The 27,824-nt window shown below is 39.4% G+C and overlaps 1 protein-coding gene and 1 non-coding gene across 7 annotated transcripts; both read right to left on the bottom strand.

Moving 5' to 3' along the window:
- Positions 1-456: 456 nt before the first annotated feature.
- Positions 457-27,824, bottom strand: RC3H2 (ring finger and CCCH-type domains 2). Of its 6 annotated transcripts, none has more exons than XM_063352966.1 (21): positions 27,624-27,823; positions 19,108-19,404; positions 17,542-17,659; positions 16,863-17,096; positions 15,178-15,353; positions 13,692-13,892; positions 13,167-13,299; positions 12,802-12,920; positions 12,330-12,442; positions 11,393-11,701; positions 10,420-10,634; positions 9,475-9,902; positions 8,870-9,040; positions 7,642-7,797; positions 6,044-6,257; positions 5,804-5,888; positions 5,204-5,285; positions 4,687-4,821; positions 4,017-4,124; positions 2,806-2,954; positions 457-2,192 (listed from the first exon to the last, which is right to left on the bottom strand). In XM_063352966.1, exons 2-21 carry the CDS (start codon positions 19,336-19,338, stop codon positions 1,994-1,996), a joined length of 3,576 nt encoding a protein of 1,191 aa, XP_063209036.1. In that variant the 5' UTR covers positions 19,339-19,404; positions 27,624-27,823; the 3' UTR covers positions 457-1,993. The 6 variants fall into 6 exon arrangements, with proteins under 6 accessions (XP_063209036.1, XP_063209037.1, XP_063209040.1 ...); XM_063352967.1 differs by lacking the exon at positions 27,624-27,823 and adding an exon at positions 26,919-27,052; XM_063352971.1 differs by having other exon boundaries at positions 2,018-2,192; positions 2,825-2,954; positions 27,624-27,822.
- Positions 13,384-13,497, bottom strand: LOC134523956 (small nucleolar RNA SNORD90). The gene has a single exon (XR_010073449.1). It is a non-coding gene; the product is annotated as a small nucleolar RNA SNORD90 (small nucleolar RNA).

The raw sequence follows: 27,824 nt of genomic DNA, 5'->3' as shown, positions 1-27,824 counted from the left end.
ATAAGTTAAGGTGACAAAGGTGGTCTGGTTCTTGTGTCCATTCACTTCAAGTTGCGAGTGAAACAAAGCGTCAGTCTAACCCTAGCTATGAGGTGGCGCTGGCTATAGGAAGGTACAGCAACAGCCAAAGGAAACTAAGAGAAGACTACTTGACTGGTTTTCTACATACATTCCTTTACAGTTGAGTATTAAATAGATGTGTAAGATCTTCCATACTGACACCAGAATATCAAAACTAACCCTTGGATTTTCAGGTATATTTACAACATAATTATTTCATGGACAGGTTCATTAGGAGAGATACCAAACACCAATATTTACTTAGTCTAATCGGTAACCCTCAGGGAAATGCCAACCCCCACCCCCCAGAAGCGTGCACAAAACAGTTATCAAAATCTTACCCGACCACATAGCTGTGATTTTGTAAAATAACAACTCAGACGACCAGTAACATGATCCTCTTTAAGCATTTTGCTAGCAGGAAAAGCCCTTACATGCAGTACACCTGGTGAAAGATCAGCTTGGCTTAAAATATTCCAGTACAATTTTCAGAGTAAACAACTTCACAGAAGTTAATAAAAACATAAAAAAAAAACGTAAAACTTGTCACAAAGAAAAGTAAGAGGACAAACAAGAAGACAGCAATCATCAGTAGGGAGAGTCCTGCTTTTTTTTTTTTTTTTAAAAAAAAAGTGGATTTTTAAGCTTCTCAAAAAAAATATGCCCAGGGCTCTAGTTCATGTGTATTTATGAAAACCAATTTTCAGTTGACACGTATAACATGATTCTCAGTCACATCTTAACAGGGCATAAATTCATACACTTTTCAGTACTCTGAAGGTCAGATAATGCTATATTAATGTATTTTCAAGGTCTTTGAAAATAAGTTGCCACTGAACAAGCAAAAATTAAACCTGAATACAAAATCATGATTAACAACATTTAACAAAGGTAATACAACCGCCTTAAATTCCCAATATTTAGATTAAATTAAAAACAAAACAGTACAAACAGCAATACCATCTTGTTAGTCAGTGCAAACACTACATACAGGGTTTTCAAAGGAAAGCCAAGAGCACCTGATACTTTTTGCCAAGTCATCTGAATTCTATAATCTCCAAGTTGAGAACCATTAATTAAAAAAAAAAAAAAAGAAAAAGCCACCCAAAACCCAAAATTGCTGTTGCATTAGTGCATAACCTCTCAAAATGGTTGAAAATTGTTTCACATCTGACTTGGGGAAATCAATACCTAGTACATTAGCTGGAGGACTTAGGCACTTGGTTTACTTCTGATAACTTTACTTGGACAAGTCGCATGTGTATGTGTATCTACCGTACTAAAGCAGAAATTGGCAGGGGGAAAAATCCGGAAACAAAAAGCTGCAGCAAAGCACTGCACCACAGACCTGCAAGTAACGCAGCAGTGCAAAGCTAATGGTGTGTTAACCCTGTAAAAGTCTCAAGTCCAAATCTCCACCTCTCAGTCTTCAAACAGGAAACAATACTCCATGCAAAGTTCCACAACTAAAGAAAAAGCAGCTGCAACAAGACACAAGTTCTTCTCTCATGAAACAAAATAGAGACAAATAAGTTAGTCTTCCTTTCACTAGATGTATCATCGTAGGATCCTGCTAGTTTAAATAACTGAGTTGTTAGTTTTCTACAGAAGCCATTTTAAACAAGAATGGCTCAGATACCGCACCGGATTGCTACAAACTCATAAAAAGCTGCTTTAAGCTTAAGTAAAACAATGTCCAAATTCCATTCATTTGTGGAAAGTGAACGCCTTACTCTAGTAAAGTAAGTTTTTTTTTTTCTTCAGAATGCTAATGCGAGAGGGGCTTGAAGTATCAAAGAGTCCACAGGAAATGCATGACCCCAATATTATTTTTTTTAAAAAAAATATACATTATATAATATATATTATATATATAAAAAGCTAGTGTAAATGCTTCCATGGTGTGGTCACAAGCTGGAAAGATGAATGCCTTTCAGCTGTTAACCATCCTGCCATTTGCAACAGGCTTTAAAAAGTCATTTTTATCCTCAGACATAATGTGAGCAGTTTTCAAACTGGGGCTGCCACCACTGACTGCGGTGCTGATGGGCAGGCAGCTTGCATTGCTAACAGATGTTGGGATCGGCTGACTGAAGCAAGAAGTTACGGGCAGGATTGTTTTCTGCTCCTCCCTGAGGAGAAAAATAAGTTACACAAATATTAAACAAGTACATGCACAAGTATCCGGAACTGAATTGTGTGCATTAAATAAATACTGACATAAACTCGTTTTTAGCAACAGGCTAAACATCTTACTATGGAACGGTACGCTCAAGATGTCAAATGCAGTCTGCCTCATTTTCAAAGGCTGCATTACACATTAAAGACTACAGAACATAGAAACCTAAAATAGTGTATTTTAAAAACTACCTCTCTATGGAGATTTGTGCAAACAGTATGACATTTAACCGTTTGAAGTTTTTCTTAATTTCTGTTAGCTATAAAAATACTTTTGCATTTTTTGCTTACTGAATGTGAAAGGTATTTTTAACAGCTGTGACACATTTCAGTAGATACGATTACAACAATGCATACGAACAATGGTACCATCCTGTGACTTTCATGTTTGTGACCTAATTCTATTTCTGAACAGGTTCTTCTCACTTCACCATGTGTGCACAATGCAGATGTCTAATCCGAGTCTGAGTGGGTACGTCGTTCATCCTTAAACAATCATGCTTCAACTATTCTGATGCTGCTGTTTGTCTAATACTGGCAGACACTGCTGTTTTGTCTAACACTCACAGAATCACAAGGTCTTCACCTAAACTTTGTCTCTTCTGTTCCATAGATTCTTTCTGGTGCTGCTTTAGTGGGTGCCCATTCTCTACAGTTGTTCCATTGAGCAGCTGATCATCTTGAGAACTAATACCTAGCTGTATATCCAGAATCTCCTATAGGAGAAAAGGAGAAATGTCCATCAATACTGTCGCTACCAGCTTCAAGTTTTCCTATCATGTTCCACTACATAAAGCTGATGGAAATGGGTGTCTCATCATAAGACTCCTCATTTTTATTTCATACTATTGGAATGTCTACCACATTTTACTATAGGGAAAAGGAAAAAATAATTATTCAAAGATGGCAGTGAATGACAACAGTAGTATAAAACATCAGTTGCTAAAAAATGGTTTATCAGGTGAGATACAAAGGAGGCAATGAATCCAGTGTGGGCTGTTTCAATAGCTAGGAATAGAGGAAAGGCTAAAGATAAAGGTCCTTCCATTCACGTAATGGCGATTCACAGCTAGTACTACAGTACTGCATCACATACCACAGGCAAACGGAAGCTGTGGCCAGTACTGGAATGGATTATGGAATATGTTCCAGATAAGAACCTTCCTTTCATCTAAGTGTATGATGCTTTAGAAAAAAAAAAAGACAATTGATCCTAATGCCTGGAATGAACACCAGAATGTTTTATGACTGCACAGCAAAGGAAGAAATAGAATAGAAGAAACTGGGGTAGATGCACAGAATTACAAACAATGAAGCAGTAGTGGAAACAAAACAACACTGGATTAAAATAATTTAAATGACTTTACTATTAGAACCAGGTGAGCACAAAGTTTAATTTAAACAATCACATTTAAATGTGAGCTTCAATGTAAAACATTCCTAACTACAGTTGCAATACTGGAGGGGAAGGGGAAAGGAACAGACTCCCCATCATTACTAATGCTATCAAAATATAAAGAGCAAAAAGCTGAAAGCTATGACAAAGAACAGTGAGCTGGCTTTAATGTCAGTAATATCAACCACCAGGTATCTGAATGAGAAGTATGAGACCCCTAGTGTTAAAATAAGGCAAACGTTTGACATCACTACAAAGACTAAAACCAAAAGGCTTTTGCTGTCAACTTAATCTACTAATTCACAAAGAAATTTTAGAGGTTTTTTAATAACTAATGAAAGCACCCAGTGACCTCTTTAGACACACAGAGTCTTGTACTTACTTCAATTTGTTCACCTTGCCCATCAGGTTCATCTGTATCAAGGGCTGACAGCTCCAATTCAATGTCTCGATCTGGCTTTGCGTCTGCACAATCTTCAGTATAATCAGTCTAAAAAAAGAATTCATATGTTCTGTAAATATCAAGTTGGCTTTTCACCTGTTTGACACAACACTCAAGTATTAAAGTGAAGACAGAAGATGCATTTCTAGGACGCAATATTTCTACAATACAAAAGAGCTATTCAGACATAAATAGAACTTTGGGCATAGACAGCACAGGATACAAAGCTAAATCTAATCACATTAAGGTACTGAAACATAGAGAGAAAATGAGTACTGAAGTAGAAATTTCTATATAGTCCATGGAAAGAATGTTTAGATTTATAACACGTACAAATAGAACTAAAAGTAATGATTGCATGAAAATGGATTGTCACATTCTTCCAATTTTGTAAATGGATGATTAGAGCAGCAGCATAGCAGGTGCACCTACTTGATCTCAGGGAAATAACTAGGTGCAACAACAACTGTGACTTAACTTGCACAAAACGTGTTATAAATATTTGGGAATGTTAGGACTAAGAATTTTAACTCTTAGTTAAAATGCATGCACTTATGCATATACAAAAAACCACAAAGATTTGTTTCATCCCAATTACCCCTTTCTTTACCTCACCATTCCTCAAATCAATTTCCTTGCTTAAAAGATTTAAGGTAAGACGACTGCCTTCATCTAGAGAATTCCACTTCTGCTGCATGGCTAGTGCATTCGCCTCTCTTTGAAGTAATAACGAGTTACTTTTGGCCTATGGAAAGAAACATATCCATTACCAACAACTACACTTAAACCACGTGTTGTCAAATGGCAAAATAAACCAGTTTACAAAAAGAACAGTTCTTTTGCTAGATGGATAACTATGTATTCCTTTCATGCACCGCATTTATTTTGTTCTGCATTTGCTGACATTTATCAGGCCCACCACTTTCTCCCAAAAATGGCCTCACTGATGTCAATGGAACAGCTCATGTTAGCAGTCTTTATGTATCATACTAAGTGCTGCAGTACTAGCATCTAGTTAACCCTTATTGATCATTTTGACAATTGTACTGTTTTCAGTTCGTTTTACTAAATCTTTTTTTTTTTTTTTTAAATTAAAAAAACTCACATGGTATAATATCTGGTCTTACCTGCTGTAACTCAATACTCAGTAGATCTCCAGTGCTGGAATGCTTTCTGTGACCAGACAAATCTGTAACTATGAACCTGTCCCTTTAAGAGAAAGAAGGCAAAAATAGGAATTAAAAACAAGTTCTCTACATCAAAGGCCCCGTAAACTTCATTAGTCTGTTGATGTTATAGACTTCTGGACAGAAACTGTGTGACTAAGATAAAGCACTCTTCATCTTCCCTGGGGCTCACAATACCCCAAGACATTACATGAAGCAAACATCTTTATTTTATATATGGGTAAGATGTGGCAAGAAAACTTCAGGGAAACTACTCAAGATCGCAGATTCTGACATGACAGCTTGGCAGTACTGACTCCAATTCTTTGATTAGTTCTCTCAAGGAATATGTTGCTTGTAATTGGGTATTACTAGCTGCATTAAGTATTAAAGACTACACAAGTTTTAATGTAGTTTTTCCAAGGCTTTATGCTGGATCGGAAAAAAATCTTTAAAATTAAGACCGTCTATTAATAGTTACAGATTCTTTTCCCCCCACATGCAGGATTTTGAAGAACAGCAAGCTGTGGAAAATGCTTTTAAGAGAAAAAAACTCCATACCGTTCCGCATAACGTGCTGATGAAGGAGAATCTGAGCCATAGGCACTCCATCTTGAGTCAACAGCATTGACATAAGGGACATAATCTGTAACAAATTAAGATACCGTTCACTATCTTCTCTGTTCTTAAAGTGGGATAATCAGGTGTTTTATCTCTTTGCATCTTCATTGCTGTAGTAAGCGTGAACAGGATGAAACACTCATCATGTGTGCTACATTGTCATACAAAGCGTATTTGTACCTGATACACTGATGGGCTTCGTAGCACTTCCTTGGGAAGCAGTGGCCTGAATAGGATCTGTCGTGTGATAACCCGTGCGGGATGACCTGGAGATTGCACCCCACTTGGAGATAATCGGTCCATCGCTAAATGGGATTATAGGATCTTCTTCCTTTGCCCTTCTCTGAGTTTCAAACAAATGTACTCTCCTTTTAACATCCCCGCTGTCCAAATCCTACACATTTAGGACACAGAAGATACATGGACTCATTTGAAGTTATTCAGATTCATAAGTCAGTAACTTTCTGACTATTGTTGCTGAATACAATGCTGAAAATCTGTCCAACTGGAGAGCCAAGATGGGCCTCAATGGTTTAACTATTGCCCTTTAATGGCAAAATGACCATAAGAAAGCTATTGACAGTATTAGACGAAATAATTTTGCTTTTCCAAGCTTTTGCTTCCAGGTAGAAAAAGTTCTAGTATGCTTCCTTCAGTACTGTTTCCTATACTTGAAGGAGGCAGTATCAAAGAAGGCTTGGGATGAGATTTGGTTACGCTTGTTTCATAGAACATAAAGGTAACCTGCTACCCTATATAGCAGAAGGTCTCCAAAAAGCATGAGCTCTTGCCCCTCCAGACAGAAGATGTATTCCATGATTCATACTACATATTTTTTGTCCCCTGAAGTCTTTCAGTTAGCTTTTTTTCTCTCATGGAAATTGGGTGATAAAAAATAAGTTGCATTTTATTTTCACAGATTTGTTGGCATTAAACTGTTTATTAAAGGAGAAAGTGCCTTCCAACCAAGTACGAGGTATAATCTAGGAAAACAGTTCATACAGATTCTCTGTAGGTACAAAGCAGTCAAGATTAAGTTCACGCTGATTATCCTGGGTCCACAGTGTTTCAGCTTTTCTCTGTGAGTGTATATTGCTCTTGGGATTAGCTTCAAATCAAAGATTTTCTGAAATAATGGCAACGTAATGAATCATAGAATCCTGAAAAGGCCAGTGATTCATTCATACAGGATGGACCATCGTACTTAAGCCAAATAGAAAATGTGTTCCTGCAGTGGAAACACGTGCTCTGAAGTGGCCACAATGACCTTGTATTAACCAGTCAAGACTGCCACTGCAACGTATTCTGAGACTGTTTTAGGTGCCTCAGAAATTGTAAGGATATGTGCGTACACATATACATTCATATAAAGAACTCTGAAGAGCGACAAACAAAATTAAGAAGTCAAAAATGTGTATCCATTCTAATAATCAGAGAACATACTTAAAATTAATGAATTCTTGTCAGTTTACAGACCATCTACTCAAAATATTTTGGTTACAAGTTTGATTTACAGAGATCTGTTATTAAAATAGTTGTTTCAGACATCTGAGAATTTCATTCATGGCACTACATTCTGTCACTGAAGTAAACAGATTGTTTATTTACAGAACTGGGAAAAGATATTCCAAACAACTTCAAATGGGCAAAACTACTTTAAAATACTAAGAATAGAAACTATCAACTTAAAAAAAAAAAAAGGCTTGTTAACCAAACAGAAGACGTTTCAGCATGTAAGTATCATTACACTAATGAGATAACATGCAGAAAACCCCTACCATTAGCACGGCATTTGAATTGGCAATCACATCCTTGGGCTCTGAGTCGATAGCATTTATACAAGACCCAATAGTGCCACAAGACCATGGTGAATAGTGAGAGAGATGGTCTTCCTCAAATTTAGTTCCACTCAAATCACTGACACTCTCCGAGAACTATGGAAAAGGGAATAAATAAGCAGTGAATAATAAAAATAGGGAATTCAGTCTTAAAATAAGAAAAGACATTTACTGCTATTTCACTGAATTATCTCAAAAGTCACTCAAGGAGTTCTAGCTGTATTCAAGACTCAATTCAGGGACAACATAACCATTCTGTCAAATTTTAAACCACTGCAGCTGACAACTGTCAAAGAAAGGCAGGCAAGTAACTACCTGGTCTGCCAAGATGAGAGACTGAAATCAGTGTCACTACGTTAGTAGCAGGTTTCTTCAGGCAAATACTTACAGTAATTAAGTTGAGAGGAAGCCATGCATTTCCCTTTAATGTATAAGCCAGTGGCAGACAGAAGTACAACTTGGAACCCTCCAATCTGGATGAAAAGGACTAAATCCTGATCTACCCTGAATGTACCCATAAGGGACTTCAAGTACCTTACAGGACCTTTTCTGAATACTTTCAAACACCTCAAATATGACCAAGGGACCTGTCAAATCACAGCGAAGAGTGCTTGGCACCATGGGTCTCAAACTAGTTTCTTGGATGCATTTAATTTACACATACAGAAAATAAAAGTCACAAGATTTTTTTTTCTATTCCATTCTTGTTTACAGAACTTATCACACACGTACACAATATTCTACCAATGCCTTTTGCCACTTTTAAGGGATATGTACTCCCTGGGACTTGACAAGCATTTGCAGCTTGTTTCAGTCTACTCATCATGTCCTAATACCATTTGGAGTATAAAAGGGAAAGTCCTTCTTAATGGAAAACAACTGTTGTTCCCTACACAAAAACGTGGAGGTTCACAAAGCTGGTTCAATAAAATTACATTTTCTTTAGTAAGGTTAAATTGAATCCCTTCACTTCTTGACCTTTTTTCAGCAATCGTGTTTAGCATCACCAAATTGAATGCATTCACTACTAGATACTACTTTCCTTTTGCTAGAAGATTAAATTAATTTTACGAACAATAGATGGCAGGTAGTAACTCTCTATTAGAAATATTAAATGGCATCTTACAGAAAGAGGAAGGGAAAATAAAGAAGTTCTCTGGCTTCCCACCTCTGTGCTGAAATCTACACTGAAGAGAGGAGAAGGTGGTGTTGGAGATGGTGTTGCCATAGGAAGGGTTGACGATACCAGAGGAGTTTTCTGTGTGTGGTACTGTGCCCATTGCTCCGGCTTCCGTCTTAATTGCTCATCATAACCAGTCTTCAAATGACCACAAGGCTCCTAGCAATAATAAATATAGGACTGTATATCCTATCGTACTCTAATCAGAAGGCAAATACTTGCAGGGGACACACTTGACCCCCAAATTCCCTTGGGTGTGTAACCTTCCATTGCTATCACTAGAAGAATTCCACAAGGATTTGGAGGAGAAGCTGGCCTATGTATAGCAAATCTTAAATATGTAACTAATTCAAGCAACATGCATGGGAATTAAAGAGGCAGAGGGGCTCTGGTACTAAGGCAGATTTGAGCGGTCTATTTTACAAGCCCATTTTATTAAGTTTAAAAACAAAACAAGAACTTTGTCCAGGTCACATGTCTTGATCACTCTAACCCCAAATAAACAGATGAGGTCTATGCTAATTATTTACCAACTTCTCAGTAATGACCTTCAGAACCAAGACTACATCCTTCCCTTTCTGGCTCTCACTTACCCTCGGTAAAGGCACAGTCCTCTGTTCGTTTGGAGGTTGACAAGCCACAGAGTAATAGCCATCCAAAGAGTTGTATCTCTCACGTAATGATGTCTGATAGACAGATGAGTGCATCACATCCATGGGAGGTAAAGAATTGCTCCTAATAATATCATCTCGTGGGTACATCTGTGGGCGCCAGATGCGCCTGCTGTCATAAACTGGAGCATACATTCCAGAAGGGACAGGAGGAACTGGTCCATACGGCTGCGGAGGAGGAGGTTGGTAAGGAGAATTCAGTCGATCTCGAGGGGGAAATGTACTGTAATGATCGGCATATGGCACGGAAGCAGGTGGGAGGGAGGATTCTGGAACGTTATTGGACCTCACAAAGCGAGGAACACAGGGAGCCACACCAGCTGGTACTGTTGGAGGTGGTGGATAATATCCTTGAAAATTGGAAAAAGGCATATTTAATGTAACCACAAATGACCCAGAATTTTACACGTTCTAAAACTGTAAATAGTGTTGATAAGTACCTTTAGAGAACGAAGAGTCACACTTTACAAACCTGTTACTGACCCTATCGTATTTCTGTGGAATATAATTTCATGTATGACAACCATTTTTGCAGATGTAGTGCTGACCCTTTACCACCTTGACCCAATTCGGAAAATGGAGTTTCTCTGCCATTGATCCTATGGTATAACTATGTAACTGAAAAGACAGCATCTTCAGCACTTCTTTATATAGTAACAGTTGTCTCTAAAATAAAAAGCTATATTGCTAAAAAAAGTACTTCCAAAGGTCCATAAATAACCATTTCACACTTGGCTTATTCTTTTTTCTTCGGAGAGGATTGTTTGAACACCTCTATCTTTTCTTTTGAGAGCTTGTGAATGACCTGATGCTGTAACACCTAATTTTTGCTTGAATATAAACATACACACTGCTTATCTCACTCACCTGTCTGAGGGTACTGTGGAACTTCGTATGACAGCTGAGTCCTGGGATCTTGGAAATATTGAACATTATCAGAATGCGGAGGGTAGACGGGTACTCTGGGAACAAATGGGCTGGATTTTGGAGGCACAGAATTAACTTCTGTTCCAATATTAGGAGGACCAGCTGAGGTAGCTGCTGCCTGGCTTACAGGAGTCTTGGGTGGAGAACCAATTTTACTGAAAAGGATTACCAAGAAATCATTAAGCAGATCTTTACTTATTTCAGTTGGTCATCTCTTTCTGTACACTCCCATGTAATGTAAAAGTTTGGGCCATGTCACTTCCTCTGGAATTTCATTTTTTGTACCCGAAACTGACAGTATTATTACATCTCAGACTTTCTCCTAAGAGAACTCAAAAGTGGATATAAATGTTTTGGTATGTACTCAGAAGCTTACATACCATTTTAAAGTGTATTCTGGTAAAGACAAAGGCTTTGAAAAGTTATGTAGAGGCTCAGCGCTTTCTGCAGAAGCATCTGAAATTTTTTAAGGGAAAACCCCAAAACTAGAAGGTTTCCAGGATTATTAAGGGATGTGCACTACATGCACCCTTCTCGGTTTCAGGAAGTGTCAAATTTTGAGTGCAAGATTTTTGTTTTATTTTTATGTAATAACCCAACAGTAAGCAAGATACCAGGCCGAGAACAACAGAATAAAAGATAAAAAGAGAGTTTTACCATTTTATCTATACTGCATGGGAGCATTCAATAGCTAAAACAACCGATGCTGGCTCTGACAATTTGAATCCACTGACTTTGTAAAATGATATCTGTACTGCAGTACGAGATCTTGCACTACTCTGCAGCCAGTGAGGACCAGCAACAACTGCAAGCCAGGACCAGAATTCAGCATCTCGTTTGCCATCTACAAACTCCATGATGGTCTAAAAGCAAAATCTTGTGCTTAGTTATCTTTATGAAAAAAGTTACCTACTTTTCAGGTAGTGATTCTGTAGGGGATCCAGAAACATTCTGACCATTGGCTCCAGTCTTCCCTCCCTTCTTGGTGTTCTCCAAAGCTCTCAAGGAGGTGTCTGCACAGCGAGGGATCAACTGGGGAACACCACTTTCTAGAGTAGCTATTCCGTTAGTACTTGGCACCATCTTCCCTGTTGCTTCAGGGCTTCCTATGACAGAAATGACGTTTCCTGTTGTGGTTGAGACGGTGCTATTTACGCCAACTTTATTTAGAAGGGGGAATGTTCTCACTGTTGCACTGATTTTTTTGTTCCTCAAACGATATCTAAAAACAAACACATACAAACACACACAAAAGACAGATGATTTAACAAGTGCTTATTATTAAGTTTAATGTATTTGCAAAATTAGCAAAAAGAAGGGATTGAGAAGAACATGATATCCAAAAACTACAAGACTTCAAGAACTCGTGCTTATTTTCAACAATCTGCAAATAGAACATGAATGTCTTCCTCGTAACCAAAGATCACCTCCCCTCTTAGAAGATCCACTTCTGCAGTTCTTTGAAAATGGATTTGGGTGAAAACAGCTTCAAGAATGCAGACATTACATACTCTTCAAATAACTCACTTTATTCCTTAATCAATTAAAATTTAATTACATTTTCTCTCTTGTAGGTGATATAACCAATCCCTGACAGACACTGAGCCTAGACTCAGTTTCAGGAAAGGAAATTTTACTTCATATGGCATAAAATGAAAAATAGAACTTGAATTAGTTTGCAGACATTGCTTTACTGTACTTTCAATTTCATGTAAAGAGTTGTCACTTCAAGAGATTCACAAATCCTTCCAAATGAATAAACGTACAGAAGAAATTGTTTTCAAAATTCTATGGAGATTTCTCGGATTTAAATTAAAGAGGAAAAAAAAAAGGCAATCTTGCACACTCACTTTTCAAGCTCTTCCTGAGAATGAGCAAATGTACAGTTTGTTCCTCTTGGACATCCCCCTTGCTGTCGAAGGTCTCGGCACATACTTGTTTTGTATTTGCTATTTGGTTGTGGCTTTAGGGAAAAAAAAAACAAACAAGCACAGGACATTCCTCTTACAATCTAACAAACATTTACATAAAAATAGGCTTGAAACACACAAAACACATTCATGATATGTTTTTATACTTTGCACCTTTAATCAGAAAGCTAAGAAAACTTCTCGTTGATGGGCTAAGTACTATGCCATTGTATGGATCTCACTACATCAAGCTCTACTGCATTCCATACTCAGAAATGTTAAGTTGTCAAAACTTGAACACAGTAAAAAACAGCGTCATCAATTATTCCACAGAAAAGGCTGTAAATATTTCAGTCACATCTTTCAGTAAATATATATTTAGACATATAATGCAACCATCGAATATAGTTACCTGTGGAGTTTCATGGCCTTTTCTACTGTAATTCTGAATGAAATCCACCAGCCCATGTACCACAGTCTTTACAGCGACCATTGCATTTTCCAGCTGCTCCCATGTTGGAGACGCTGCATCTAAAATTATTAAAAGCAGGCTTCTGTCAATAACTCCAGTAGTATCATAAATAAGAGGTAACTCTTGTAGTACTTCAAAATGCCAAGTACTAGGACAGAACTCAGAGGGCCCTGAAGAAGAGTTTATGATATACTATGTTAATTAATGGGAATTTTGAGACCAGGAATGGAGGTTATCATCTTAATAATTTACTTTGCTAGATACGAAAAATATCAAGAAATGCTTAAAAAGCTTCCTTTGCATACCTGGATTTGGATCTATGTTTGCCAGGAGCTCTAAATGAGGCCTCAGCCTGTTTAAGTTTGCAGGATCCCCCGTGCGCTGCAAGACAATTGTCAATTCTTGTACACTCTTTGCAAAAGATTCTGGAGATTGGAGCTGGAAACAAAGTGAGCATTAGTGTGCTGCATCTTACAACTGTGAACTACTAATCTTAAAGAGATTTTCATTACAGTGGTTTCTAAACAATTGCGTGTCTTCAGATGGCATATAGAGAGTATCAGTGGAGAGAAATTTTATTTCTCAGCTCAGAATCTGCCCTATGAAGCTTCATCATAAGACACAAAAACCAGAATTAATCTTAAGCTACTGAAAACCAAAATGTCTTCATATGAAGAATACACTACCATGGTGAAAAAAACCTTCATTCTAGTTTTAATTAATATGACTAAAGACAAAAAGTCAACTCAAGCAGTTCTTGGATTTTTATTATAACATTTAACAGTGAAATCTAACCCTACAAAGATATTAAAATCATCCCTTTGACGAACCTTGTCAATAATGGATTGCATGTGGGATTTATGTGCCAAGTCACCATAAAGAAGGGAAGACCATTGTTCTGGTGATATTCGAAGTCCTGCTTCCATGGCAATGTGAACAATTTGGGCATCATGTTCTCTCCGCAAAGCCTCATAACTCCGAAACTCTTCTTTAAGTTGCATCAGAGAAGAATCTTCATCCCTTTTAGTGACCTAATAAATAGTAATAGTTAAATACTCCTCCTTTAACAAAAAAACTCAAAGTCCGTAAGACAGTTACACAACACAAATTACAAAATTATTGCTTTTGTATATTTAGCATATACTTCATTTTCTTCCATGTATTCATCCACTTAGCTAGCAGTGCACAGGCAGAAACACCAGCTTCTACAGGATCACAGCTGCAAAACCATACCAACTCACTACTTCCAACTAGGAAAGTAATCAGATTTGCTTAAGTCACAGGAGATACAGTTAGATATTTAGTAGTTCTACCAGTAGTTTTTGCTACTAAAGGATGACTTAAAGAAAAAGGAAAGTCTCTAGAAGTTACTTAAATAATAAGAAGGTAGAAAAATTTTAAGATATTGACATTTAAAGAACAGAATATTTAACTGAGAGCCCACTATAAATATTAAGTATAATTCTTAGGTTACAGAACACATTTGTCATAAAGGAGAGCAATGCAACAGGTCTCATTATTTTAATGTTTAGTTTAGTGATGCGATAATCATGTTTTTAAACTGTGATTCAAAAGAAAAAAAAGACCCATTGAATTAACTTTTCATTCTTCTCCAGATATAAAGAGTTGGGACTGTTCATTTTAAACAACCTACCCCTATATATCAAAAATAAAGCACCTCTTGAGTGCAAGGAGGCTAGATACAGACAAAAGAAAAAGGAGAGAGAATGACAAACGTGTGGGAACACAACGTTGGAGCTGAGGCTGAGAGCATTCTGTGTATGGTGTCCCTCTCTCACACCTGCTGTTGGGGCTGGGGAAGCTCCCAGGACCACAGTGTTCCAAATGTTTTCTTTAGAATGCTAGGATTGGATTCCAAGCTTTGAGGGCACACAGGCCAGTCTGGCATGTCTGGCTATGGCCAGCTCTTACGAATCTAAATCAAGTCAAAAGTGATTATATTAAAACACTTCACTACTTCCTGAAGCAGGCTAGGAGTGCCTACAGTCAGGTTTCACACCTCTTTCAGGGCAGGTAATTTCCAGACGATGGGCAGTAGTTAATAACGAGGGCAGTAATTTCAGAATCTATAATGGCTAATTCCACATGTGACCACTTGGTTCCTTTTGCAGGGAATTTTAAATATGCAACAAATACTTCATGACAGTTCTAGATAAAATCTTATAGTCTACATTACTTAAATGTGTAGAAACTGAATTTATATAACATCTCACAGGTGAAAGATACTAATTCTAGGTCAGGTTCTCTGGAGCTGCACTAGTTTACAGGAACAAACTTCAAACATTGGTATTTTACCTTAAAGCATGATGCTCTATACAGTAGCTGCACAACATGACCAATGCTTGTTTTAGAGGCCTGAGGAAATCTTGGTTCTAGCCTTTGCACAACAAAAAGTACCAGAACTTTTCTTGAGAGTGCAGAGCCATCTTCCAGTGCCAGTAATACAAGTTTCAGTGCCTCCTCTTGCATAGCTTTAACGCACAAAAATAAAAGATAGGAAGTGAAATATTCTGCCAGGAAACAGCCAGGCTATCATATATTAACGCCGTAAGTAGGAGCATCTGAATCACCTTGAATGTAAATTCTTATTACTTTTTATTTGACTAATCATAAGAAAAAAAAAAGCTTTTTAAACATTTTAAGAAATTTGCTAGTTTCGAAGTATTTAGAAGCGCTCTAAGCACAGAAAACTTAAAGAGCTATGACTACTGGTGGTGAAAAGCTGGGCATGAGCCAGCAATGTGCGCTCACGCAGGCCAGAAAGCCCCCTGCAACCTGGGCTGCATCCCCAGCAGTGTGGCCAGCAGGACTCGAGGGGGATTCTGACCTTCCACTCTACTCTGGGGAGACCCCCTGCAGTGCTGCCTCCAGCTCTGTGGCCTCAGCACAGGAGAGACATGGACCTGTTGGAGTGGGGCCAGAGGAGGCCACAGAGGTGCTCCAAGGGCTGGAGCCCCTCTGCTGTGAGGACAGTCTGAGAGAGGGTTCAGCCTGGAGAAGAGAAGGCTCCAGGGAGAACTTACTGTGGCCTTTCAGTACTTAAAGGGGGATTATAAGAAAGACAGGGACAAACTTTTTATCAGAGCCTGTTGTAATAGGACAAGGGATAATGGTTTTAAACTAAAAGAGGGTAGATTTAGATTGGACATACAGAAGAAATTCTTCAAGATGAGGGTGGTGAAACCCTAGCACAGGCTGCCCAGAGAGGTGGTAGATGCCCCATCCCTGGAAACATTCAAGACCAGGCTGGATGGGGCTCTGAGGAACCTGATCTAGTTGAAGATGTCCCTGCTTACTGCAGGGGGGTTGGACTAGATGACCTTTAAAGGTCCCTTCCAACCCAAACCATTCTATGATTCTATGAAACTGCATAAAATAGATATGGGAACACTACAGGAATGCTATCATCCGTTATTGGAATCAAAAGAGGACTACTTGCAGTTTAAAAAGAGTTTCCTTCTCATTTCTATGCTTGCTTCAGCAGCATTCTTAACTAAGAATTTGCTGTTTCTATCAAAGATATAAACATGCTCATTATAAATTTTAATTTTAAAGTATGCTGCAACTAAAGTTAGGCTCACTGTATTTACAGCTAAAGTGTAAGCAAGAGAGCATTTGCCGTTTCCTATCCAATTCTAATCACAGGCAGCAGTACATTCAGCCTGTGTTACAGTTACACTGCATTACAAACTGTGCAGAAAGCATGCTTATTTACTCTACTTTGACAGGATTTTTTAAATACTTCTCACAATTTTGAAGAACAGTTCATAAGGCGGGGGGGAACCCTCAAAACTTTAAAACAGCAGATTTTACTAACTTGTCTATTTTTTTTCCCCTTCTCCTTTCTTTGTGGCAAAAAGTTGAAAAACAGAAGTAATTACATCTTCAACTGAACAGAAGAAACTTCCAAATAATTTTCTGTTAAGGAATGGTACAGCTACATAAAGGTACAGCTGTTGCAGATTCTACAGGTACCTTACCTGGTCCTAGAAACTGGCATCCTCGTGCCCTGACAGCAGCCCAAAGATTGGCAGAAAGCTGCTGAGGATTCTGGTGCTGCAAGATCAGTTCTGTAACGGTTCTCTCTCCCAGTGATCGAGCTGCCCTCATAGCTCTAACCCGACCCTCTTCCTCTACCAGCTGACAATTCACCAGTGTCACAAGTTTCCTTTGCATTGGACGGCTCAGTGCACTCTGATTCAAGCTTGCAACACCTTCAAAGAAAGAGAGAAAAGGCAAACTAATTGCTTCTAATCAGGCAAATTTTTCTGAATAAGACAAACAAAATGTTTACTAGTATGTGTCTTTCTCCAGGACTTGGATGCTAGTCACGGGTATCTTCCCTTCTCTTAGGCAATTCTGTGTAATTCATTATCAAAAAGAATTTTAATTAAAGTCTTAAGTTGACATCAAGCCCATCCTTTGAGGAAAGTTCAGCTTTAGTACAAAGTTAGCCTAGCCCCTTAAATAAAAAAAAAAAGTAAACCTAAAATAAAAAGATATTAAGTGTCACAGGTGTGAATAAGCTTTTAAAGACATAAGAGAGAATTTCTTACAAAAATGAGAGGATTATCCCATTGACATCTAAAATCAGTGCTGAAAACACAATGCTGTTAAAAGTAAGCGATATCAAAATTCCATTGTTCAGTAGAGACTTACCTTTTCCTCCACTTAATGGCTTTAAGTAGAGTGCCAAATCCTCAACACATTTCTTTGCTACTTCATAATGTTTGTTCTCTCCTACATTACTCAACTTCACTGTCTGATGATCAGGTACCTAAGAAAATGCAAGGGGGAGGAGGGGGGTGGAAGAATTACATATGCCCAGCTGTCCTATCTGATATGCCTATGACGGTACCAACACCGCTACCATTAAGGACATAACGTTGCAGATGTACACTGCTTTTTAGAGAAGTGAAAGACAGCACACACCCAAGGTAAGTAAAATGTAATAAGCAATACAAAAAGGACTCAAGATGAGGTCAGGGTGATGAAAGGTTATTTTTGTTAGCACTCAACACATTAAGAACAAAAGTAGGATTGAAAACAACAGCCAAGGTCTAATGAGAAGGTACTTAAAAGATGAATGAAGAACACACGATTTGAGGGGATGATCAGTGTACAAGATCAGCATGATTTACTACAGAGAGACAAGGGAAGTTATAAGACAAAATTAACTGGCAAGAAAATAATAGGAAAAAATCAAAAGCAAAGTTAAAAAAAATTTAAGCATAATTTGGGCATGCTGAAATCTTCAAAGAGAAGAACTAGCAAACTTAACTTGGTGGAAAAAAACCTCAAAGTAGAGTAACAAGGTCAGACAATGAAAATAGAGGGAGTGTTAGCCAAAATACATTAAATTGTTTGAAAGACATTGCAAGTCAGGAGACCAGGAAAATGAATGTTGCAAGATCAAGGTAGTGATCTGACACAAACTTAGAAATAACAAAAAATGAAAGGAACATATGAACTTGAGAAACAAAACCACTTTGACATTGATAGCGTTATTGCCAATAGCTGTATCAAGGCATGTGATAAGACATTAAAAAGCAAAGGAAAAAGCATCTTCTTACTGCATCACCCAGGTGTTACAGCGACTTAACATGAAAAAGCATATGAATCAGCAGAAGGTGAACAGACTTATTTAGTCTCCATAAAGTGCGGTACTGATTATATAATCGCTGTTTTGCCACTGCTACGAGACAGCACCGGGAACATTCCTGGCCTGATTAGCCAGTGTCTGAAAACGCAACTGAAAAGCCATCATCATGCATATTTAAAAAAAAATAAAAATTATACACACACACTTCTGAAACTTGGTTAAACAGCTAGCTACTTTCGAACATGTGACATGTAGAAATGAGATTCCTTGTGAGAATAAGACAAATGAGTGCAATCTGCAGGTTCACTTTTCTAATGACAATTGTGACAGATAATTGTCTGTTTCCTAATTAATATTTTTTTCTCCAGTCACAGTTCAAGAGCCTTTTTAAACCAGAATTCAGCTTTCAATTAGAATGCTTTCGTTTTATGAGAAGAGGTTGGTCCTGAAAATGGTGTGGTTGCTTTTAGAGTATATATGGACTTCTAAATATTACAAAGTTAAAGTCTTACCATTTTTTTTTTGGACTAAAACAAGGGGAAAAAGATCAGCACGCATATTGCAACTGGCATGTAAATGGTAATAACATGAAGTGGCAAAACAAAAAGCTGCTTAAATCATACCTGGGCTCCAACTAACTGGAGGAGTGCAAAGTTTACAGGAAGCACATCGATGTCTGTATTGATGGCAGTCTGGTCGAAAGGACATGCCTTGCGATGAAGCTTGTTCAGGCAGGTCTTACAGACAGTGTGAGAGCAACCTAAGCTGATGGGTTTGTGCACATTCTCATCAAACTCGTTGTAGCAGATTGGGCAGGACAGAAATTCTGTCCACTGAGCTGCCTGCACAGGCATTGTGGAAGCTGGACACTTGTTTAGCAGGCTAGCAGACCATTATTTCACTGTACTATGTTTTGGCAGCTGTAAGTGAATAACAGAATATTTAAAACATGTTTTCTGGTAATTTAGAATGATTTTTAATTAAAAAAAAACAAACATCAAACCGCCATTTAAATATTTTACAGAATCAAAACCAAATTCTTACGTTGAAGTACTCCAAAAACCCAACTTTGTGTTAGTTTAATAATTGTACCAAAAAAGGCTCATGAACTGAGTTAATGCAGTCTACCATAAATTGTAGTCGAACCTATTCACAATAAATGCCATTAAAATTCTTCTCACAGGATTAAATACACCTTTAGCGTAGGAAGAGGAAGACATTTATTGGCACAGAAAGCATAAAGGCATGAATCACAGTAACCATCTCTCACACTATCTCATCTAACCTCAAGTTTTCAAAACCCTGAAAATGCTCCCTGGTTGTAGAATGGGCCTGGGGTGGGTAGAAGACACAGACATTTTTATTTTTGGCCCAGGGGAGTTAAAATGTTATTTCCATTTGCCGTGAAGTAGAACAATGCCTTCCTTCTACAGATCTTATTCAGCCACTGAACTAAACACAGCTTTGCTTTTTTTTAAAAAAAAACCAAACAAACAACCAGACGCATTTTCTTTTTCTGTGAAAGACAAATCCATTAACAAATCAATTAACAAAAGTTAAGAATCATAAGAAAACACTAAAAGAATGAGACATTAGTTTCTAGTATTATGATTCTCTCGAGTTACTTCCTCCTTTTCTCCCAAGGACCTATCGGAGCCCTCAGGGACAGAGATCGCCGTATTGAATTTTGCTTTTCACACCTCTGCCTGACACAACAACGCAACTCCACTTCCATGAACTCCCAGTGAGAAACTCTCTGATGAGTTGAAAACCCACATATTTAGAACAAAACTTACGATAAGGCAAGCAATAACTTCAGTTGGCTTGCTATTAAGTCTTTTCTCTTGAAACATCTCACTCTGTGCAGTAGTACCATGCAGATCATTTACATAAATGTATTGCAAAGAAAACATGGATTTATAGAAATTGTTGTGAAAGACATCCCATCTTATATAATGCATGATCTCGAAAAAGGTAACAGGCCTAAGAAGTCCACCAAAACTGTTTACATTCAAGCTTTCGTCATGAAGAATTAAATCCACAGCTTCCCCTCGGCGCGGAGCAGCCCCACCCTCTTGCAATGTGCAATGGTGGTGACTTTCTGGCAACCTCGAGACCAGTTAGTTCACTTCAAGGCTAGGAACAAGCTTCTCCTAGCAGCTTGTTAGAAATGCACATACACAACTGTTTTAATTACATGTTTAACGTTCTTTTTTCTTTTTTTTTTTCCCCTCCAATGATGGGAATAAATGGTAATTGTTTTGAGGAAGCTGAAGCTGAGATCGCCCCTCCGCTTTGAATTTGGTAACTCTTTACTGCAATTCCATTGTTGGCTGTGCTACAGTTTAATTAATGCTGAAGTATCGGACCATTGAAATAATTACTAGAACACCAAACAGACTATCGGTGATGTATTTTATGTTAATTATGACCATCTGTTTAGACATTCTATTTAGTACTATGAACATTCAGTGCCCTTTAAGTAACAGGATACTTGTACAAGATGTCCTTATCTCAGTGAGCTTTTCAATATTATGCAGCGATTTTTCCCCCAAATGAATTCCCATAGCAAGTGTAAAACACAACAAACTGAAAGCTGAACCTGTCCCTTCAAAACCAAACTGCTGAGGTAACACTTTCGACATAAGCCAGAATATTCACATGCATTGGACAAAACAGATTCTCATACAACTTCTAGGAAAGCACAATCAAAGCTCTTGCAGGGATGAAAAAAATTGCAGTCCTCTAATCTGCTATTGCTATGTACACCTTTTAACCAAGGAAATTCAAAAGGAAAACAAATAACAGCAAAACCAAACAATGAGCCAACACGCCTAGAAAGATTTTTAACGCCACTATAAAGAATCCCACCATTTCCTTAGCACATCTACTTCAGCTTTCCTACCAGAACAGCAGGACAAGAGAAGCGCGGAATTGTAAAGCCTTACAGTAAACACTCCCCTTAAAGCTTTTCGCCAGCATTACAAGAAATGTCAAAATACCAACACCAACACTACTGCTGATGGTGGTTTTTCACTTGTCTGACTGCCTGACACAGGTAAGAGCCCAAACAAGAGGACTCTGGGAATGTGCTACTGTCATAGCTCACACAGGGAAAAGTTTAAGAGGCTCGTACACACACAGCTCAATTGCTAAAACATTGTTGGTCACTGTCAGTCTCCTAATAAACAGGCTCTATTTCCACACTGCTCATTAATTACCTCAAATGCAGGAACCTGCTCTGAGACAGCACCCACATTCAGTTTCCACAGATACTTCAGAGACTTGCAAGGATCAGCCGCCTCTCTATTTACAAGCTTTTAAAATACAGTAGTTTGTTTTCCCGACCAGCATAGAAATGAAACACAACAGATTCTTAAAGCGTGCATCACCGATTTTTAAAGATCTATCTCTGTGTGTTTAATTATCATAAATGACAGATTCTACTGAGCATGTGTTGACCTTCAGATTTCTTGACAGGAAAAATAATCTAATTAAATCAGCAGAGAGCTGGGGAAAGCTCTCAACTCCTAAAACTTCAGGCAGCCATAAGAGGCAGACTCCATACTCTATTAAGCATGCCAGCTACCCTGCCATTCTTGCACTCCAGTGTGTTCAGAAAACAACCTCACATCTCCTAATTATCATGTCAACTTCTACAAAAAGCATAAGGCAAATGTTTAATAGATTCTTGCTCCTTGTCAGAAACAATGTATTTCAGGGATGTCCTCTTGAAGAACAAATTGCTCCAGTGCTCTACACCGAGCAAACACAAGGAGGAGAGCGTAATAAAGAAGGCCAACTACAAGTCAGCTTGGGTTTGTTTTTAATGGGCAGTATACTCGGTTAGTGCAATTACCCTCCCTCTGTTCCTTCCGGCAGACACGTTATCTGTCTCTAAACATACACGCGGCTTCTCTTCCCTGTCAAAGTAGAAGCACCCTGCAAAAAAAATCCCAAAGCAATGGCCGGTACAGAAACTGGCCAAACATACCAGGTAAACAGTTTGAAAAGACATGGTAGTCCTTACTTAAAAAAATGTTTACATAGTACCATTACAGTAAATTTTATAGTAATACTATTAGAAGCAATAGTTCAGATGACAAACTGAAAAACACATAAACCTAAATTCAGAAATACATAATAAATAAAAACTATTACAGTTGAGTAACTTGCTGTTTCTAACACAGCAACATTTTCCCACTGCGGTACTGGTTGCAATGGAGTGGAGTAACAACGATAAATGATTGATTTTCTCATGATAATTTTAGACCCGGATATTTGATGAAATTGGAAGATTGGGTGGAAGAGGAGAAAGGTGAAGCCCCATGATCTTCCTCAAACAGCTGTACCATCTACAAATGATGGAAGTTGTAAGATTTACATGTTCTTATTTTACATTAACTTTTAGCTACCTAATCCCATGACACTCTCTATAACTAATCCAAGTCATTGTACTTAACTCTGCAACCTTTGGACATGGTAACTATTATTTAATCCCGATTTCCTAAAGAAACCAAGCTTAGGTGATCATGCTGTTTTATTAGTATATTCCTCTCCCACATAAACTTCAGGACACCTGGACCAATTTTGAGCAAACCTGATAGAGATGCCTCATGTCTGAAATACATATACATTCCATGAAAATTGCTATCTGGAAAAATTTCCAAATTCACACGTTTCTCAGGAAAGGCTACAGCACCAGGCTCTGCAGTTTATCCGTCTGTTCTGCCTACTCTTCTGTTCTATCAGTATCTACCAATCAACCAAAACCCAGTCAAAAATTAGCACATTTTTGTCAGATATAATAAAGGGCTATTTTGAAGGCAGGGACATGACACAAATCTGCAGGAATTCCAACAAACCTTTAAAGACAGAGGGCTTGATCTAGGAAGAGCAATGTCGAACATCTGGCGCTTGGCCTCCTGAGTTCAGTATCGGTACTCATTAAGCAAGGCAAGGAGAGGTTTCAGAACCCCATGACACGATACTGAGCCAGCATGTTGAGCTGAACATTGCCTGGACTAGCTAATTAGAAATTCTGATGGCAATGCTTTATCTTAAAGTCTACCTTTATCCAAGGCTTAGAGACTTCACACCAGAAGTTAACGACCTCAGTAGTTCAACAACTTGACACAAAAATAGAGAAAGGGAGTTCTTTAGTTAGTGGTGCTGGCGTTGCCTTTCATTTTAATTTACTGGCCAGATTTCCCACCTTCACTAAGAGATACAAACTCAAGTACTTTTAAATAGTATTAACCCATGTTTCCATTTTACAAAGAAGCATCCAAACACATACGTATAGAGATGGGGCAATTTCAGTCCCTCCCCTTGAAGCTATTCCTCACACATAAAAGGACTGAATATTCATCAAAAGACAACCGTGGCCTAGTCTTCAGCTGCTCGAGCAGACAACTTGGATTTTACTTCATTTTTAGAGATCATTTGTGCATTTTTACTAATCAGTCATTGGATTAAATCTAAGTATGCTTCTTTGAGCAAGGAACAAAAATTCAGTGCCTCTTCCCCAGCTACATGCCCCAGTTCCTAGATAGCATGGCGAGTGTGGGTCTCAGCCTCAGAAAACTTCCTCTCTTCAAAGCCAAACAGGTTGAACACGAGGCAGGCAGTGATCCCCTTCAGGGCTGCACATTGCTTGGAGTTAGGGCATTTACCAAAATGTGAGCTACGTGAGTTTCACCCCTTTTCAAGGTAACAGTTGAAGGCTTGAACTCAGCTCCCCCATAGCTAGGCAAATGCCTAGAAAAAAGCAGAGAAGCAGCAGTACCGCCAGCAGCCTTGCTTCTGAGCAGAAGAGGCGGCCTCGCAGCTCCACATTAGGTCTGCTCTGCTCAGGCCGATTCCATCAGCTCCCTCGCAGGATACGCACGAAGGAGAGTTTCATAATGTGACACGGAGCAGTTCTGTCAGTGCTGAACAAAGGAAAGTCTTCTCTACAGATGAGGGAAAATCTTGAAAAACTTGTGGGATTATATGGCATTTTCACAAATTAAGCTAGTGCAATTACAATCCCACTGTGGATTTAAGCCAAAATCTTAGAATTTGGTTGATTTTTAATCACTAAATTAAAGAGTCCTTGATATTGACCACATAGATCTTTTTTGAAGTCATCTCCATTATAATCTTCTGTTTATGCAGATGAGTAATTTGTTTGCACTACAAGGAGGTACCTTTTTCAAGCCTTCCTTTCTAAGTTACATAGTTCTGAAAGCATCCTGACTGGGTCAAAAAACTTAATGTCCACATAATCAAATTATCAGTATTAAATTATTCTCTGAAAGAGCTAGAATCTTTTATTAATTTCTTTTCAACAGCCATCATCTACAGATATAAAAAACTAGCTTCATTAAGGCTTAGAAAAGGGCCATCCCCGTAATAGCTTTGCATCATTCAGCTTTGATGGCTTGAAATCAAAATAAATCCTCTTTACTGAGCGGACTTGCTTATTTCTACATTCTATAATATCTGTCACATGTAAATCTCTTTATATCACGTGCAAATTCTATATATAAAGTGGAGTCTTTAATGACTATTAAAGAGAGTATTTCAATGCCATTTTTTCGCTGAATGTTAATGCTATTGGGAATATCTACAGCCCAATTTAAACTCCAGAAAGTTATCATCAAGAGAAAACGTGCTGACACACACTAGAATATATCTCTTTATCCAGACCATGTTTCACCCAAACACCCATGGGATGCTTCACTTGCTACCTTCTTAAAAAATTAAAGCTTACACACCCTCTCCTTCCCTAAAACATGTGGCTGAAGAATAATTCTCTATCAACAGTGGTACAATTCACTGATACAAATCTAAGTTCACAGTTGCTCAGTGACTGCCAAAGTTCATTCAATTCAGAGGTAAATCCCCCCCCAGTCAGCACCAGCATCAGTGTATCCTCAACAGTTCACACTCGCTTGTCCCTGTTCGGGTGCTTCTCGCAGATATCCTCTCACTAGATTTGAAAAGTTTCCTATGTACTTATGTAATGCCACTGTGGGGCTTTTTTTTCCTGTTTCATAGGTGTCACTGAAAGGAGAGTTTGTCCTTGCCACAAGTTTGATATGAATTCAGCTCCTGTAACAGTATTGACTTTTCAGGACTAACTGAAGGGAAAATAAACGAAAGATTTCCTTTGCCACCAAAATCAGTTGAACTTACACTGAATGCAGAGGAAGGGAATCTACTTCTAAGCAGATCTATTTTGACACAATTACTTCAAGAAGAGAGACACCAAGAATTCCTTGCTCTCCATTAATATTTGCAGAGAATAAGAACCCTCATGTATGGCTTAGGTCACCATGCTTTTTTTTTTTTTTAAATCAAGACCCATGCTTAAACTATACATTTCACAAAAGAGAAACTCCGTATGCTAACATTTTCCCAATAGTTTTAATGAAATACTAATTCCATTCTGAGACATCAGCAAGAAAACAGAGGGTCCCATAGGAGTCAGAAAGCCCTTTTACAGTTTGTACAGAATAGCTTACTATGCCCACAAAGTTTTTCCCTTCTGTTAGGACTGTCAAGTCAGTAAGGAGAGACCACTTCTATTCATCCCGTTAAGGGGTAGACAAAATCTTACCAAACAAAATGTAACGTACAGCTAACAAAACAAATGCTACTAGCTATTACCCTCTGGATACTGTAAATATTCTATCTATTGTAAATCAACAAAGCCTTAAATAAGAGATCAATACTCAAGACTAGGACTTAACAGTGTCAAGCACTGACACTGAAATTGTTGGAATTTAATATTTTTGAGAGAAATGGCCATGACCTCAAACAAGACAGGAACACAAGTTAATAAGAAACCTTTTCTTGTGGAAAGCTTTGCTTACATTGCAGAAACAAGAAAAAGTTCATTAAAAAGGCATGCAGGTCTTGGGAAAGTGATTAATTATAAAAATTAAGAATTTAGTGTTTCATGAAATAATACTTATACTAGCAACACAAGCCTTAATTTCTAGAATTTTCACAGATGTTTAACACAGACCAAAGGTCAAAGAACAGTATTTTGATTCAAAGATTTACAATTGTACTTGTAGGGTCTCATTTAAAATAAGATCTTTTCTGCTACAGTTACAAATTTAGATCCATGTAATGTGAAGGGCTCTTTTTAATTTTTGTTTCAACATTAAGACATAATGAGCATGAAAGAACGATCAGGAGTAGCTGCAGGAATTACAATTAAACCCAAACAAAATCCTAAGTTTGCACTTAAACAGCCCTACATCAGAAATTTTCCTGGTCGTCAGCCCAAATTTTGTCATTATTTTCTCTCACTAAAGACGCATGCCATCCCACTTCGAACCCTGATGGTAATTGAATTCTCATCCCTCTCCAGTCACACTGCTGCCCTTTCCCGGGCGCTGTGCTGACTTCTATGCTTAACTTAAAATCCCCAGCGCACCTCAAGGATCAGCAGAGCCAAGACACACTTTTCCTGCGCAGTTGTTTTGGTTTTTTTGTTTAAGCCACTTCAAACGTGACACGAAGGGTGCAGTCCTACGGCCTGTTTTCCACCATGGCTGCTCTCCACCATCACCCTAAAGCAGAGCTCCACAGAGCGGGAACGCCCGGGATACCGGGGCGATTCCCCTCCGCAATGGGGGACGCCGCACACCGGTCTGCCGAGGCGGCCCGAGGGGGCTGCCGCCGAGGTGACCGGCGGCCTCACCGCCTCACGGTCGCCGCTGCCAGCGCAGGGAGCACGGCGCGGCCCCGGCGGGGCTCCCGGCAGCCTCGCCCCCCTCCGCCAGGCCGCTGTCAGCCCTGCCCGGCCCCGGCTCTCGCCGTCATTTCGGAGCCGCCACCAAATGGCTGCCCCGCGTCCCCCAGCTGGGCCCAGCGGCCTAGCGGCGGCGGCGGGAGCCGGCAGCCCCCTCCCCCGCGCCGCAGCGGTGGCCGGTTGCCGGCGGGGCGGGGGCGCCGACAGGCCGCGCTGGGCGGGCGAGGCTCGGCCCCGCTCCCCGCCCGGATTCCACAGCGCCGGGACCCCGCAGGGCACCGGGAGGCGGCGAAGGGAGGGGGGGGGGAGGCGGGCGGAGCCCCGCCAGGTCGCCGCGTCGTCGTCCCCCCCCCGGCGCCGGCCGCCCCCCGCCCAGCCCGCTCCTACCTGCGAGGCGCGGGCGGCGGGGCCGGGAGCAGGCGGCGGCCCCGGCCTCTCACACGCCATGGGGCGGGCAGCGCGGCGCGGCCCGGCGGAGGCAGCGGCGGGGGCCTCGGCGGCGCCTCCTCATCGCGCTGACAGCCGGGAGCGCCGCCCCGCCCCCTCTCGCGAGACCCGCCCGCCGCCGCGCGAGAGCCCAACGGCCGC

The sequence above is a fragment of the Chroicocephalus ridibundus genome, chromosome 15 (assembly GCF_963924245.1).
Source record: "Chroicocephalus ridibundus chromosome 15, bChrRid1.1, whole genome shotgun sequence".
Taxonomy (NCBI): domain Eukaryota; kingdom Metazoa; phylum Chordata; class Aves; order Charadriiformes; family Laridae; genus Chroicocephalus; species Chroicocephalus ridibundus.
This window is presented reverse-complemented; position numbering and strand designations above follow the sequence as displayed.

Bases quoted from the DNA above. Each gene is read 5' to 3' on its own strand.
- RC3H2 (XM_063352966.1), bottom strand. From the start codon at position 19,338: ATGCCTGTGCAGGCAGCTCAGTGGACAGAATTTCTGTCCTGCCCAATC. The intron at 15,354-16,862 runs GTAAGGTACCTG...TGTGCGTTAAAG, and splicing joins ATGCCAGTTTCTAGGACCAG to CTATGCAAGAGGAGGCACTG. The intron at 10,635-11,392 runs GTAGGTAACTTT...AATCCTTTTCAG, and splicing joins ACAGAATCACTACCTGAAAA to TAAAATTGGTTCTCCACCCA.